Raw genomic sequence first — 13,330 nt, forward strand, 5'->3', positions numbered from 1 at the left:
CCAGGCTCTGTTTCCCCTGGCGCCAAGGGAAAAAGGCGGAACTAAGCCCAGGCCCAGAGCCTGCTGCAGCTCCAAGGCTGTGCCCCTTTCCCCACAACCTCTGGCCACAGTCATTGGCTAGAATGTCCCTCCCACTGGCTCCAGGGCCCCTCCCACCACCACTCCAGATAAGGCCAGCCCAAGACTGCTTCACTGGGCAATAGGCATTAGGGCTGGAATGGGGCCGCCCGGTTCCCCATGGCAGTGGGTGCTGCTGCTGCTGGGGCTGCTATTCCCCCCTGCCGCCTCCTTCTGGCTCCTCAATGTGCTGTTCCCCCCGCAAACCACGCCCAAGGCTGAGCTCAGTAACCACACACGGCCCATCATCCTCGGTAAGCCCCCACCAGGCCCCTAATGCACCAGGCCAGACCTTGGGGAGCCCGGGCCTCAGCCCCAGGTAGTCAACCCTGCCAAGGCCCTTCTGCCCTTGCATTAGCCCTGATACCTGCCTCATGTTCGGAGGGACCAAAGGCTAGACCTGCAGAGAAGTCAGCCCCTTCCCCCCACCACACTGTTCCTGTGTCTCTAAGTTGTCTACCCCAGTTGGGTGGAGTGGGGGGTGGGTGTGTGTGTCTGAGGGCTTGGCCAGGGCATTAGCAGTGGCCAGTTGTAGCCACTGGATCTTGGGCCAAGCCCCACCGCTCCTTCCTCAGTCCTCAGCCCTCAGCCCTCACCCCAGCAAGGACAAGATGCTCAGCTCAGGAGAGCAGGAAAGGCCCATCAAGGCCTGTCCCCTAGTCTCAGGCCCAGCCCCCACATCCCCATACCTGTTTGTTCTCACCTTGGACTTCGGCAGTAATGGGAAGCCAGGCGAGGTGTTTGCTTTGTGAGGGCAGAGGTCAGTGGCCCTGGCCTCTGCCCTTTTCCTGCCTAAGGGGAGCCTGGCCTTTGCACTGCTGGGGTACAGGTGGAAGAATGATTACAAAGAGGACTGTCCTTGGTCCCTGGGAGCTGAGGGTGTGGGAAAGAAGGCTGGTCACTGCAGTGGTGGAGGGTGGGTGTTAGGCTGGGATGGGAATCACGGGGGAAATCCGAGGAATCCAGAGTGAAGGCTAGTGCCCGCAGTGCCTGGCTGCCTGGGGAATCAACTGGAAGCCAAACTGGATAAACCAGATGTGGTGAACTGGATGTGCTACCGCAAAACAGAGGACTTCTTCACCATCTGGCTGGATCTCACTATGTTCCTCCCCCTTGGAGTAGACTGCTGGATCGATAACACCAGGTACGGGCCATCCTCTCCGCCCCAGCTCCCTCACCTTGCCTCTTGGTTGCTGGCTTGCTGACTCTCCCATTGTCCGCAGGGTTGTCTACAACCGCAGCTCTGGGCGTGTGTCCAATGCCCCCGGTGTACAGATCCGTGTCCCTGGCTTTGGCAAGACCTACTCTGTTGAGTACCTGGACAAAAACAAGCTGGCAGGTGTGTGTACTGGGGAAAAGGGTGGGACTCCAGGCTGCGGTGGGCCTGTAGGAGCCATGGCCAGAGCCCTAATGCTGCTGCCTCCCCCACAGGTTACATGAACACCCTGGTGCAGAATCTGGTCAACAATGGCTACGTGCGGGATGAGACGGTGCGGGCTGCCCCCTATGACTGGCGGCTGGAGCCCAGTGAGTGTCTCTGCAGATGATGGGCTCGTGGCAGGGCAGGTGGCCCCTAACCCCCACTGCCCTGACCCAATTCACCCCCTCTCTCCACAGGCCACCAGGAGAAGTACCACCAGAAGCTCTCTGGGCTGGTGGAAGAGATGCATGCTACTTATGGAAAGCCTGTCTTCCTCATCGGGCACAGTCTTGGCTGCCTGCACCTGCTCTATTTCTTGCTGCGCCAACCCCAGTCTTGGAAGGATCGCTTCATTGATGGCTTCATCTCTCTTGGGGCTCCCTGGGGTGGCTCCATCAAGCCCTTGCTGGTCTTGGCCTCAGGTGAGATCACCTGCATCCTGTGGTAGGATTGAGGGATGGAATAAAGCTGACCAGGGGCCTGTGCTCACAATGTCAGGTTGGGGGTGTTGTCTACCTGGGGCATGGCCCTTGTCATTGGCCCCCCAAGAGTAGTGATCCTGGCCTGGACCATTAGAGTGGCTCCTGCCAGAATCTGTCTTAGTGATGATAAAGTGAAAGTTTAACAGAAAATGAACCCAAGCAATCTGGCTCACTCTCCCAGGTTTGTTCCTGTAGTCTCAGGTCCTACCCTCCCAGCTTTCAGCTGCCTTTGCTTCCAGGAGCTCCTTTGCCCAGGGATATGCCTACTGAAGACTGATTTGCCAAAGCCAGGGCCAGGCCCTAGGAGCCCCTCCTGCCCTTCCCTGAGGAGTCGCATAGCTACCACCTGTTGTACACCCACTGTCTGCTGGGCCTAGCCAAACTTGGTCTTCCTATAGAGAAAGGAAGGAAAACCCTCTTCAGACTACATTAGTTAGTGTCAAATACAGACATGGTCTCGTTTCATCCTTCCTGACCCCTGTGCAGCATAGACTACAGGGCCAACAGATACTTGACTGAGAGAACTGCTAGCATTATCCCCCCACCTTTGGCACATACACAGCCATTCTTAGAAAAACACCCCATCCTCCTTTGAGGCCCCACAGCTCTGCCTCACAGCAGTATCCAGGCTTATTTAACTAGGGGCCCAGTGCACAAATTCATGCACCTTGAAAGGAACAGTGGGCTGTGAGGCTGTGGTAGGCACAGGGGTGGGTCTCAGCCCATCCTTAGCTGCTCCCGCCTCGGCCCCTGGTCCCCAGTCTGCCTCCAGCCCCGCTCCTGCCGCTGTCGTTCCCACGCACTGACAGCGCTGGCCCCGCTCGCACCCGCTGAGGCAGTCGCCCCTCAGGAGCAGGGAGAGGTAGAGAAGCTCTTAGGGGCGATCGGGGCCGGCAGCAGGTGCGAGTGCCAGGCAGGACCACGGCACGTGGGAACAAAGAATTTTAAGTAACCACCAGAGGCTCGCCCCAATGACATCGACTGGCGCCCTGCCTTGGTCTGGTGCCCCCCGCTCACCTGCTTCACCATCCCGCCACAACCGATGCCCACCATGTTCCATGCGTGCCCCTGGTAGTCGGCGCACATCATAGTGACCGGCTGTTCAGTCTATTTGCATATTTTATTATATAGGACTAGGGGCCCAGCGTGCGAAATCGTGCAAGACCCAGACCCGGTGCGCCGCGGGACCCAGAGTCAAGTCCCACCGGCGCTGCGGGATGTGGCATCAAGTCACCTCCTGGTGACCGGTCTTTGGTCGTTACGACCACTGGGTTTTTATTATATAGATAAGCACACATTAAGTACCTACTGAATGCTGCTAGGCTTGCTCTAGTCTGGCTTGGAGTCAATGTTTGGATTAGGCTGGAACAAAAATGAGCATCCATCTGAGTTTGAGCTGGGCAGCAAGTTGTAGGCCAGGGGCAGCCAGGTCTGACTCCCTGCCTACCTTGCTCCATGTCTACAGGTGACAACCAGGGCATCCCGATCATGTCCAGCATCAGGCTGAAAGAGAAGCAGCGCATTACAACAACGTCCCCCTGGATGTTTCCCGCCCACCGGGTATGGCCTGAGGACCATGTGTTCATTTCCACACCCAGCTTCAACTACACGGGCCGTGATTTCCGGCGCTTCTTTGAAGACCTGAACTTTGAGGACGGCTGGTACATGTGGCTACAGTCACGTAACCTGCTGGCAGGACTCCCAGCACCTGGTGTAGAAGTATATTGTCTGTATGGCGTGGGTCTGCCCACGCCCCATACCTACATCTTTGACCACGGCTTCCCCTACACAGATCCCGTGGACATGCTCCATGAGGATGGCGATGACACTGTGGCCACACGCAGCAGTGAGCTCTGTGCCCAATGGAAGGGACTCCAGCCACAGCCTGTGCACCTGATGCCTCTGAACGGGACAGAGCACCTCAACATGGTCTTCAGCAATCAGACACTAGAGCACATCAATGCCATCCTGCTGGGTACCTACCGACATAGCACCTCTGTACCCACAGATGCCAGCCCAGGGCCCCTGCCCCCTCAATAAAGATCATCCTTTGCTGCCATAAGCCTTGATAGGTTTGTTGTGGGTTGATGGGGAGACGGGTTCACACACCAGGATTCATTATCAGCAGCTGCAGGCCTGGTGCCTTGTGGAGAATAGGGCAGGAGGAGCTTTGCTAAAACCTAGAATTGAACTAGCTATCCTGAGATGTACAGCTTCCCACTCTCCTGCTTGAGCTCTTAAGGCAGCCCATCTCTGCCTGCTTCTGCTCTGGGCATGGAGACAGGTCAGCTGCACACACAGCTGTGGGATGGGGGCACATGGAGCCAAGGCTTTAGGATGGGTAAGATCTGAGCTATCCCTCCCAGCTTTCAAAAGGGCGGAGAATGGGGGGATAAGGACACATATGTAATAACTTAATAAATTTTTTAAAAAGGGGGGGCAGACAAGACCCCACCTCTAGACAGGAACTTTTGCGTACAGGTGGGTGACAGAAGTACAAGAGATAAGAATTTGGGAGAGTGACAGCCACTAATCAGATCATTTAGCCAATGAAGATTTAATTATTAATGGAGGCAAGTAGTCAGAAGAGTAACATGGGCCACTGTAAAGACTTGGGTTTGAGCCTAAGAGCAGTGTGCACTAGCTTTAACCAGGGAGAGTGTACCAGATTTCTTCTATGCAGGGTAGAGCTGCAGGGGAAGGTGGGCCAGAAAGTATGGGGAAGCCAGGGAGGCCAGTGTAGTAGCCAGGAGACAGGATGCCAGCTGAGACTAAGGCAGTAGTTAGGTGAAAGATGTGGATAGACAAAGGGTCATCTGGGAGATGAAATAGGCTTGGTCATGGTTAGAGCCCAGCATGCCTCCAAGCCACCTGATGGACAACCACCAGGCCCCTGTTGAGAGGAAAGACAGCACCTGAGATAGGGAAGATGAAAGGACCAGCATGATTGAGCCTCCGTGTTGAGGTGTACAAAAGACAAGCAGAAGGCGAAGGAATAAAAGGCAGAAGTTGGGTAAAGGAGGGTAACTAAGGACAAAAGGCCATGCTTGATGCTGTTGGGAGGCCTGTAATAAGGCAGAGACCTGGCAAAAGGTCCAACAGCCTTAACGTTGTTGGGACTTGAAGTTATCAGAGGCAGAACTAGGAGCTCAGACTGGAAGGAGGAGGAGCTGAACAATGGCCACAAGGAAAGGATTTGTCCCTTTGTTCAGAGGACCTAGGAGCAGCCTGGAGAGCCAGGCAAGGTACATCATCCTCTGCACAAACTGTTTGGGACCAGATGTGAAAGTGAAAGAGATGTCAAACAAGCCAGCGTCCTCTAAGTTAAGGTGAAAGCGAAAGCAGGAAGCGTCAGACTTGGAGCCCTGCAGAGAATAGGCCTCTGCTTTTCTTGCCCCGTAGGTCCCACTCCTGTAACCGTCGACCACCCCGTCCCTGGACTGCCCTGGCCAGCCTACGATGCTGCAAACAGAGCTAGAACCCCGAGGGGGCTTCTCCTTCGACAACTGCCAGAGGTGAGGTGGGGGTGGCTGATCCGGAGCTGCCTGTACTCCCCATAAGGTCGTATGAGCGTGGGAGCTCCGAGGGCCCATATTCCTGGTGGCGAAGGGCGGAGGGGTACAAAGGGTGGGAGCACGTGAAAGGTAAATAGCAAGTGGTGGGCGACTTGGATTCCCAGGCTTCCTCCGGGAGATGAGGGAACCCGGCACGGAGTTGGGGGGGATGAAGGCGGTCCCACAAAAACCGAAACATGGGCTACTCTCTTCCATTTCCAGAAACGCAGCCTTGGAACGCGCCCTCCCGGAACTCCGGGTCCCTCATGCCCGCAAGACCGGGACCACCATCGCGGGCCTTGTGTTCCAAGTGAGCCTGGGGCTGGGACTGGGAGGCTGAGAGAGGCGGGGGGTGGGCGGGGATGCGGCCGGCACTGAGCCGACAGCCTCCTTTCCCCTCCCCAGGACGGGGTCATCCTGGGCGCGGATACGCGGGCCACTAACGATTCGGTCGTGGCGGACAAGAACTGCGAGAAGATCCACTTCATCGCGCCCAAAATCTAGTGAGAATCCCCAGCCCCGTTCTACCACACAAGGACCGCCCCCTGGTTCCCATCCCCGGTCCCCGCACATCCTAGCCCCGCCCACACCGACCCTCCCTTCGCCCTCAGCTGCTGTGGGGCTGGAGTAGCCGCGGACGCCGAGATGACCACGCGGATGGCGGCGTCCAACATGGAGCTACACGCGCTGTCCACGGGCCGCGAGCCCCGCGTGTCCACGGTTACCCGCGTTCTGCGCCAGACGCTTTTCCGGTGCTGGGGCGGGGCTAAGATGAGCGTGGGGCGGGGCCGCTGCGGGAGGAGCGGGGCTGAGGGGGCGGGGCGGGGCGGGGGCGGGGCTGCGAGGTCCCGGGAGACCGGAAGAGGCCGGCGTGAGGAGCTGGGCAGGGGAAGGAGCGCTTTCAAACAGCCGCCCGGTCGCCGGAAGGGGCGGGGTCGGTCCGGAGTGGTGGAGTAGTGGGTGGGGCCTGGGTCCCCGTGCTTGCGAATAACCACGCCCACTCCGCGCTAAGGTACCGGGGCCACGTCGGTGCTTCGCTGGTCGTGGGCGGCGTAGACGTGACCGGACCGCAGCTCTACAGCGTGCACCCCCACGGCTCCTACAGCCGTCTGCCTTTCACGGCCCTGGGTGAGCGGCTCTGCCGGGCCCCCACGAACCCCGCCCCTGGTGCCGAGGCTTCACGGTTACCCTGCGTTGGGCGGCCGGCTTACCTTAGATGCCCCTTCTGCCTCCAGGCTCCGGCCAGGACGCGGCCCTGGCGGTGCTGGAGGACCGGTTCCAGCCGAACATGACGGTGAGCGACACCTGACCCCCACTACGTGGTCATTGGTGGGAAGTAGAGCCGGGAGCTGGGGGAGCGCAGAGGGACCCTGGCCTGGTCTAGAGGTCAGGGTCAGGGAAGGCTTCTCAGAGGAGGCGACGACTGAAAGGAGACTGAGGGGACCAGGGGAGTGAGGGTAGAGGAGTGCTATTTTCCAACAGACCACCGTCAGTGCCCAAGTTTTAGACTGCCCGGAGAAGTCAAAGCGCAGAGAGGACTGGAGCCGAGGGAGGAAATGGCAGGTGGGGTCTGGAGTCTGGGTTTTGATTGGGGTGGGATGGAAGTGGATGAGGTAAGACCCAGAAAGAGAAAGATCCGGTGGATTGGGGTCCAAGACCACGTTGGTTGGGTGGATAGGCCACTGGAATCAGAGCCAGGAAAGTGACTCAGAGAAGTTTGTGAAGACGGGGACAGTGGGAACAGGAGGGGGTCTCTCTGGAGAGAGGGAAGCAGACCAGGGAAGGGGAGTTTGGAGTGGAGATGGGGTACGGGGGGAGAGAGGAGTTTGGGTGTGAGCAAATGATAAGCAGTCTGGGCTTCAAGATTAACAAAGCCCCCAGGCTGTCGCCTGAGGGTGATACCAGAAGAGTCCATCAGACCTCACACACACATCGCCACAGCTGGAGGCCGCGCAGGGGCTGCTGGTGGAAGCCATCACTGCGGGAATCCTGGGTGACCTGGGCTCCGGGGGCAGCGTTGATGCATGTGTGATCACGGAGACCGGCGCCAAGATGCTGCGAACACTGAGCTCACCCACAAAGCCCATAGAGAGGTGGGGGCAAGGGACATGAGGGACCACAGGGAAGGATGGGCTGTAGCAGGGAAGGTTGGGGGCTGCAAGAGGACAGGCCACATGATGGGCCCATATTGAGAGGCCATTTTGTCTCCATCCCAGGCCCACCCAGTACCACTTTGCCCCTGGGACCACACCTGTCCTGTCCGAGACAGTGAAGCCACTGCCCCTGCAGCTGGTGGAGGAAACCGTGCAGACCATGGAAGTGGAGTGAAGTAAGCTGAAGCTTAGAGCTTGGAACAACAGAGAATAAAAGCAGAAAATACAGACACCTGAACAGATGGCTATGTTGTTCTTGGGCAGAGGGTACTAGCAGCTAGCAGGGCTCTGTGGCTAAGGTATCCCTGCAGGGGCCACTTCCTCCTACGGCTCCAGGGTCTGGTCACTGGACCTCAGCTCTGGCAAGCATTGAAGACTCAAGGTGGAGCCCTAGCTGGTTTGGCTCAGTGGATAGAGTGTCAGCCTGTGGACTGAAGGGTCCTGGGTTCAAGTCTGGTCAAGGGCACATACCTGGTCTCAATCCCCAGTAGGGGGTGTGCAGGAGGCAGCCAATCAGCGATTCTCTCTCATCATTGATATTTCTATCTCTCTCCCTCTCCTTTCCTCTCTGGGAAAAAAGACCCAAAACACTCAAGGTGGAAAGCCCTACCCTGACTCCACACCATAAAAGTCCGCCTACCACTCCTACACCTTGCTCTTACCCTGTAGTCCATTGGGGACTGTTGTAAAACCCAAAAGTCCCCAAGTACTGCCCCCACTTAGAACCTTTGCCTGGCTCATTGGTAGCCCAGGACAAAGCCTACATCTCTCAGTCAAGCCCCCTTCCCCACCGGATGCCACTGAGGGCTAAAGTGCTGATAGAGGCCCTAGTCGGTTTGGCTCAGTGGATAGAGCATTGGCCTGTGGACTGAGGGGTTGCGGGCTCGATCCCCAGTAGGGGGCATGCAGGAGGTGGCCAATCAGTAAGTCTCTCCCATCATTGATGTTTCTGTCTCTCCCTCTCCCTTCCTCTCTGAAATCATTTATATATATACTAGTAGCCCGTTTGCACGAAGATTCGTGCAATAGACCTTCATTCACCTGGCTGCCTGCACCAGTTTTCTGCCGGCACCGGGGACCCAGGCCTTGGCTGTGGCCACTGCCTTCTGCCTTTTTCAGGGTCGGGGCTTGGCCCCGGGCGGTGGCCTTGGGCTCGGCGGCACCCAGCATCCCTGCTACCGGTCGCAGGAGCCGACCCCCAGTGGTTTCCTGCGATGGGTGCAGGCTCCCCGCTAGCTTTCCCGGCCTTGGGTTCCGCCACACCCCAACATCCCTGCAACGGTTTCCTGGTGGGCGTGGCTTGGTTAGTGGGCGTGGCTTGGTTAGTGGGCGTGGCTTGGGCGTAGCAAAGGTGCGGTCAATTTGCATATTTGTCTATTATAAGGTAAGATATAAAGTGCTGATAGAGGAGCTGCTCCCTGATTCTAAGGGCAAGTTCTCACGGAGCACTCGTCACCCCGTTACACCTTTAGTTGTGAAACCCCTCCAATAACCAGGCACATCTGAGGTGCTAACATGAAGCTGGGCTGTAAGTAGGGGGGTTGACTCCCAAGTTTCTGGGCTGACAGGGGTTACAGTGCTCTTGTGGGGACATATGACAAACACATTTATCCAACAAGTCTTTGCAGAGCACCCACTGTGTTAGGCCCAGGTGCTGAGTGCTGGTAGCAGCATCCTGCCCCCAGAATAGCTGAGCTCCACTGGAGCTTTGCAACTGCCCTACCTCTGGGGAGGGTCTACTCTAGGCTGGACATCTATGGACCCCTGATTGTGCTTTCCCCCCTCCAACATTTTATTATGAATATTTTAAAACATAAAACTTGAAGAATTGTACACTAACAACTATATACCCACCACAGACTTTACAATTAATATTTTGTTATACCTGCTTTACCATGTATCTATTCATCCATCCCCATGTTTAACCATTAACTCACTTTTTAAACTATACTCTTGAATTAGTCGAAACCCTCACACCCCCTAGGAGACCAGCCAACTTACCCACTGCAGCTTTGCACATAGGGGCCTCTCCTCTCTCTTGGTTCAAGCTGGACAACAAACAGGCTGTAGACACCAGGGTTTGCCCACATGATCCCCAAGGCATGGAGGTTGTCAGAGATTCAACGACTGTTCCCCTTCTACCAGCATCCTCTGTACAGGGTTGGGCAGTCACCAAGGGTGCACACCTTGCCCTCCTTTGCTCCAGTCCCTTCCCAGGCATCATCTCATCATTAAGAGTGTGGTCTTCAGCCCTAGCAATTTGGTGCAGAGGATAGAGCATTGGCCTGCAGACTGAAGGGTCCTGAGTTAGATTCCAGTCAAGGCCATGTACCTCTGTTGCAGGCTCCCGGCCCTGGTCAGAGGTGTCCAGGAGGCAACCAATTGATGTGTCTCTCACATCGGTGTTTCTGTCTCCCTCTCCATTCCACTCTCTCAAAAAATCATGGAAGCCCTAACTGGTTTGGCTCAGTGGATAGTGTCGGCCTGCAGACTGAAAGGTCCCAGGTTCAATTCCAGTCAAGGGCATGTACCTTGGTTGCAGGCACATCCCCAGTAGGAGGTGTGCAGGAGGCAGCTGATTGATGTTTCTAACTCTCTATCCCTCTCCCTTTCTCCTGTAAAAAATCAATAAAATATATATTTTTTAAAAATCATGGAGCCGAAACCGGTTTGGCTCAGTGGATAGAGCGTTGGCCTGCGGACTCAAGGGTCCCGGGTTCGATTCCGGTCAAGGGCATGTGCCTTGGTTGCAGGCACATCCCCAGTGGGGGGTGTGCAAGAGGCAGCTGATCGATGTTTCTCTCATCGATGTTTCTAACTCTCTATCCCTCTCTCTTCCTCTCTGTAAAAAATCAATAAAATATATTTTTTTAAAAATCATGGAAAAAACATCCAAGGGTGAAGATTTTTTTAAAAAGTGTGGTCTTCAGAGCCAGACAGATGAAGATCTGGGTCCAACCACACCATGTGCTGGTGGGAGAGTCATCAGCTGTGTAAGCAAACTGTGATTCCTGTTCTAAAATGAGGAATGATTCACAACTTGCTAGAACCCCTGTCCTGGCCACGTGACCCTGGCTCTCTGCTGGTATAGCTGGACATTCCCTCCACCCGTCAGGAACACTCCTGGGTGCTGAGCAGGCTTCTCTGAGTCGGGTGCCCGTGATAAGCCTGGGAAACTTCCCTGATCCAGGCCACCAGGTGGTCACCATAGACCTAATTTAACCGTAAGTCCTTAGGACCCAGTGCTCAGCACTTGGGATGTGAAGTGGTTCAGATAGTCAATCAGAGGCCAGGTTTTAGGGGATTGAGGGGGTATGAAACCCACATCTGGGCTCCTTCTGATAAGTCCAGGCTTGGATTGAGGACCTTGGCCCAAAGAGACCTTGTTCCAGAATAGAGCGTGGGACAGGGCTGTGCCCCATACAGCTGGCCTGGCCTCATGCCTGGGACTTCGGCCCAAGGACAAGGAGATCCATAAAGCCAGGCCCATCTCAGCCTCACGCCTGCCACAATGCTGCTGCTCAGTCTGACCCTTACTCTGACCCTGCTCGGCTCCTCATGGGGTGAGTAGGCCTGGACCAGCCCCGGGTCCCAGCACCAGCTCAGGCTTCCTGCCCAGGGGGCCAGGCTGGCTGGAAGGAAAGCAGGTGGACAGAGTGGGTAAAGGAAAAAGGATGTACCAAGACCATGAGGAAGCAAGAGGTGGACAGGAGTTCAGTCCAGGCCCAGGAGCTAGAGAAGGGTTAGGAAGCTGAGAAGTGAAGTTTGGATTGTAGTTTAGGAAGAGCCTTCTAGAAGGCTGCATGGAGCATGGAGTGGATAAAGAGGCCAGGATATTATCCAAGGGGTCAGGAAGACAAGTGACCTGGGCTGGAGGGTGGGGATGGAATTGGGAAACGGTGGGGAGTAGGTTGGAGAAATGGAGAGTGGACAGCACTTGGGGACTGGTTGGGTGGGAATGACTGAAAATGTGCAGGGGCCCAGAAGGAGCTCAGGGTGAAAAGGGATAGTGATGAGCCCTCTGGATTTGGACCCCTCTGGGGTGCAAAGCTGAAGGTATCTGGAAGGAGGATGGGCGAGAGGTGGGCTGAGTTGTGGGAAGCAGGTCCTCACCAACCCAATCGCCAGGCTGTGGCATTCCTGCCATCAGACCGGCACTGAGCTTCAACCAGAGAATTGTCAACGGGGAGAATGCAGTGCCAGGCTCCTGGCCCTGGCAGGTGTCCCTGCAGGTACATGCACCCTGGGGGTGGGACAGGATCCCAGGGGCTTCATGCCTAGGCAAAATCTGAGTTCCCCTTCCACTTCTGATCCCGGAACCCAGGACAAGAACGGCTTCCACTTCTGCGGTGGTTCCCTCATCAGCCCGTCCTGGGTGGTTACTGCTGCCCACTGCAATGTCATGTGAGTGCTTTCACTCCACACACCCCACCCCAGCCCACCTCTCCCCACTTCCTTCCTCTAGATGCCCCTCTCTTATTGCTCTGCCCTCCCTGTAGCTGCCTAACCCCACTCTCACTGCAGCCCTGGCCGTCATGTTGTCGTCCTGGGCGAGTACGACCGATCATCCAACTCTGAGCCTTTGCAAGTTATGTCCATCTCGCGGGTGAGTCCCTGGGTTGCAGACCTGGGAAGGAAGGGTGAGCAGTACAGGTGGGCTCTGGGGATGAAGAATTCAGGGCCTGCCCTGGCCTAGGCCCCTCAGCACCCATCAACTCTGGGGGCCTGTGCTCACCCCATCCTACATGGCCCTTCCTGGCTCCACAGGCCATCACACATCCATATTGGAACCCCACCACCTTCAACAATGACCTGACACTACTGAAGCTTGCCTCCCCAGCCAAGTACACAGCACGCATCTCACCAGTTTGCCTGGCTTCCCCAAATGAGGTGTTGCCTACAGGCATCACGTGTGTTACCACTGGCTGGGGCCGCCTCAGTGGCACAGGTAGGAACTTGGGCCAAAGATCTGGGTGGGGGAGCTGGAGTGGGGACAAGTCACTTAGGGCCTAACCACTCCCTCCTGGCACACAGGCAATGTGACCCCAGCACGCCTGCAGCAGGTGGCCTTGCCCCTGGTCACTGTGAGACAGTGCCAGCAGTATTGGGGCTCCCGTATCACCGACTCCATGATCTGTGCAGGTGGCTCAGGGGCCTCCTCGTGTCAGGTGAGCACTAGCACTGTTCTGTCCTCTGCACTGTCCTTTGCCCCCCTCCTCCCCGTCTCCTATGCTGACTTCTCCCCCTCTCCTTCCCTCAGGGTGACTCCGGAGGCCCTCTTGTCTGCCAGAAGGGGAACACATGGGTGCTTACAGGCATTGTCTCCTGGGGCACCAGCAATTGCAATGTGCGCGCACCTGCCATGTATACGCGGGTGAGCAAGTTCAGCACCTGGATCAACCAGGTCACAGCCCAAAACTGAGCCTATCCACAGGCTACTTCCCTCTTAATCCAATAAAGACCCCAGACTTTGTGCTCTTGTGTTATCTCGTCTGTCCTCCTGGCTACGGGGGGAGGGGTCTATCCCCACGTGGACGTTATCTTCCGGCATGACAAATCTTGAGAGATCAAGATCTTTCCAGACTGGCCCCCCCCCCCCTCCTC

General features: G+C 56.5%; 3 protein-coding genes across 5 annotated transcripts; all 3 read left to right on the plus strand.

Annotated features, from left to right (window-relative positions):
* Positions 1 to 138: 138 nt before the first annotated feature.
* On the plus strand, positions 139 to 5,534 carry LCAT (lecithin-cholesterol acyltransferase). The gene is made up of 7 exons (XM_079799713.1): positions 139 to 371; positions 1,096 to 1,261; positions 1,341 to 1,456; positions 1,549 to 1,644; positions 1,735 to 1,959; positions 3,485 to 4,091; positions 5,422 to 5,534. The coding sequence occupies exons 1-6, from the start codon at positions 218 to 220 to the stop codon at positions 4,057 to 4,059; spliced, it is 1,332 nt and encodes a 443-aa protein (XP_079655839.1). The 5' UTR covers positions 139 to 217; the 3' UTR covers positions 4,060 to 4,091; positions 5,422 to 5,534.
* Positions 5,395 to 8,362, plus strand: PSMB10 (proteasome 20S subunit beta 10). 3 transcript variants are annotated; one of them, XM_079799707.1, is made up of 8 exons: positions 5,422 to 5,534; positions 5,796 to 5,883; positions 5,979 to 6,076; positions 6,185 to 6,325; positions 6,586 to 6,701; positions 6,809 to 6,867; positions 7,515 to 7,666; positions 7,790 to 8,349. In XM_079799707.1, the coding sequence occupies exons 1-8, from the start codon at positions 5,479 to 5,481 to the stop codon at positions 7,899 to 7,901; spliced, it is 822 nt and encodes a 273-aa protein (XP_079655833.1). In that variant the 5' UTR covers positions 5,422 to 5,478; the 3' UTR covers positions 7,902 to 8,349. The 3 variants fall into 3 exon arrangements, with proteins under 3 accessions (XP_079655834.1, XP_079655835.1, XP_079655833.1); XM_079799708.1 differs by lacking the exon at positions 7,515 to 7,666 and having other exon boundaries at positions 5,395 to 5,534; positions 7,790 to 8,362; XM_079799709.1 differs by lacking the exon at positions 7,515 to 7,666 and having other exon boundaries at positions 5,395 to 5,534; positions 6,586 to 6,867; positions 7,790 to 7,886.
* Positions 8,363 to 11,234: 2,872 nt separating this feature from the next.
* Positions 11,235 to 13,273, plus strand: CTRL (chymotrypsin like). Its single transcript, XM_079799715.1, has 7 exons — positions 11,235 to 11,289; positions 11,855 to 11,958; positions 12,051 to 12,130; positions 12,251 to 12,332; positions 12,494 to 12,674; positions 12,761 to 12,894; positions 12,987 to 13,273. The coding sequence occupies exons 1-7, from the start codon at positions 11,238 to 11,240 to the stop codon at positions 13,146 to 13,148; spliced, it is 795 nt and encodes a 264-aa protein (XP_079655841.1). The 5' UTR covers positions 11,235 to 11,237; the 3' UTR covers positions 13,149 to 13,273.
* The last annotated feature ends 57 nt before the right edge of the window (positions 13,274 to 13,330 follow it).

Source organism: Cnephaeus nilssonii (genome assembly GCF_951640355.1).
Source record: "Cnephaeus nilssonii genome assembly, chromosome: 20".
In the NCBI taxonomy this organism is placed as follows: domain Eukaryota; kingdom Metazoa; phylum Chordata; class Mammalia; order Chiroptera; family Vespertilionidae; genus Cnephaeus; species Cnephaeus nilssonii.

Coding starts and splice junctions, on each gene's coding strand:
- LCAT (XM_079799713.1), top strand. CDS start 218: ATGGGGCCGCCCGGTTCCCCATGGCAGTGGGTGCTGCTGCTGCTGGGG. Junction 1,457..1,548: donor GGACAAAAACAAGCTGGCAG/GTGTGTGTACTG, acceptor CCTCCCCCACAG/GTTACATGAACACCCTGGTG. Junction 1,960..3,484: donor CTTGCTGGTCTTGGCCTCAG/GTGAGATCACCT, acceptor CCATGTCTACAG/GTGACAACCAGGGCATCCCG.
- PSMB10 (XM_079799707.1), top strand. CDS start 5,479: ATGCTGCAAACAGAGCTAGAACCCCGAGGGGGCTTCTCCTTCGACAAC. Junction 5,535..5,795: donor TCCTTCGACAACTGCCAGAG/GTGAGGTGGGGG, acceptor TTCCATTTCCAG/AAACGCAGCCTTGGAACGCG. Junction 6,868..7,514: donor GGTTCCAGCCGAACATGACG/GTGAGCGACACC, acceptor ACATCGCCACAG/CTGGAGGCCGCGCAGGGGCT.
- CTRL (XM_079799715.1), top strand. CDS start 11,238: ATGCTGCTGCTCAGTCTGACCCTTACTCTGACCCTGCTCGGCTCCTCA. Junction 12,333..12,493: donor AAGTTATGTCCATCTCGCGG/GTGAGTCCCTGG, acceptor CTGGCTCCACAG/GCCATCACACATCCATATTG. Junction 12,895..12,986: donor CAGGGGCCTCCTCGTGTCAG/GTGAGCACTAGC, acceptor TCCTTCCCTCAG/GGTGACTCCGGAGGCCCTCT.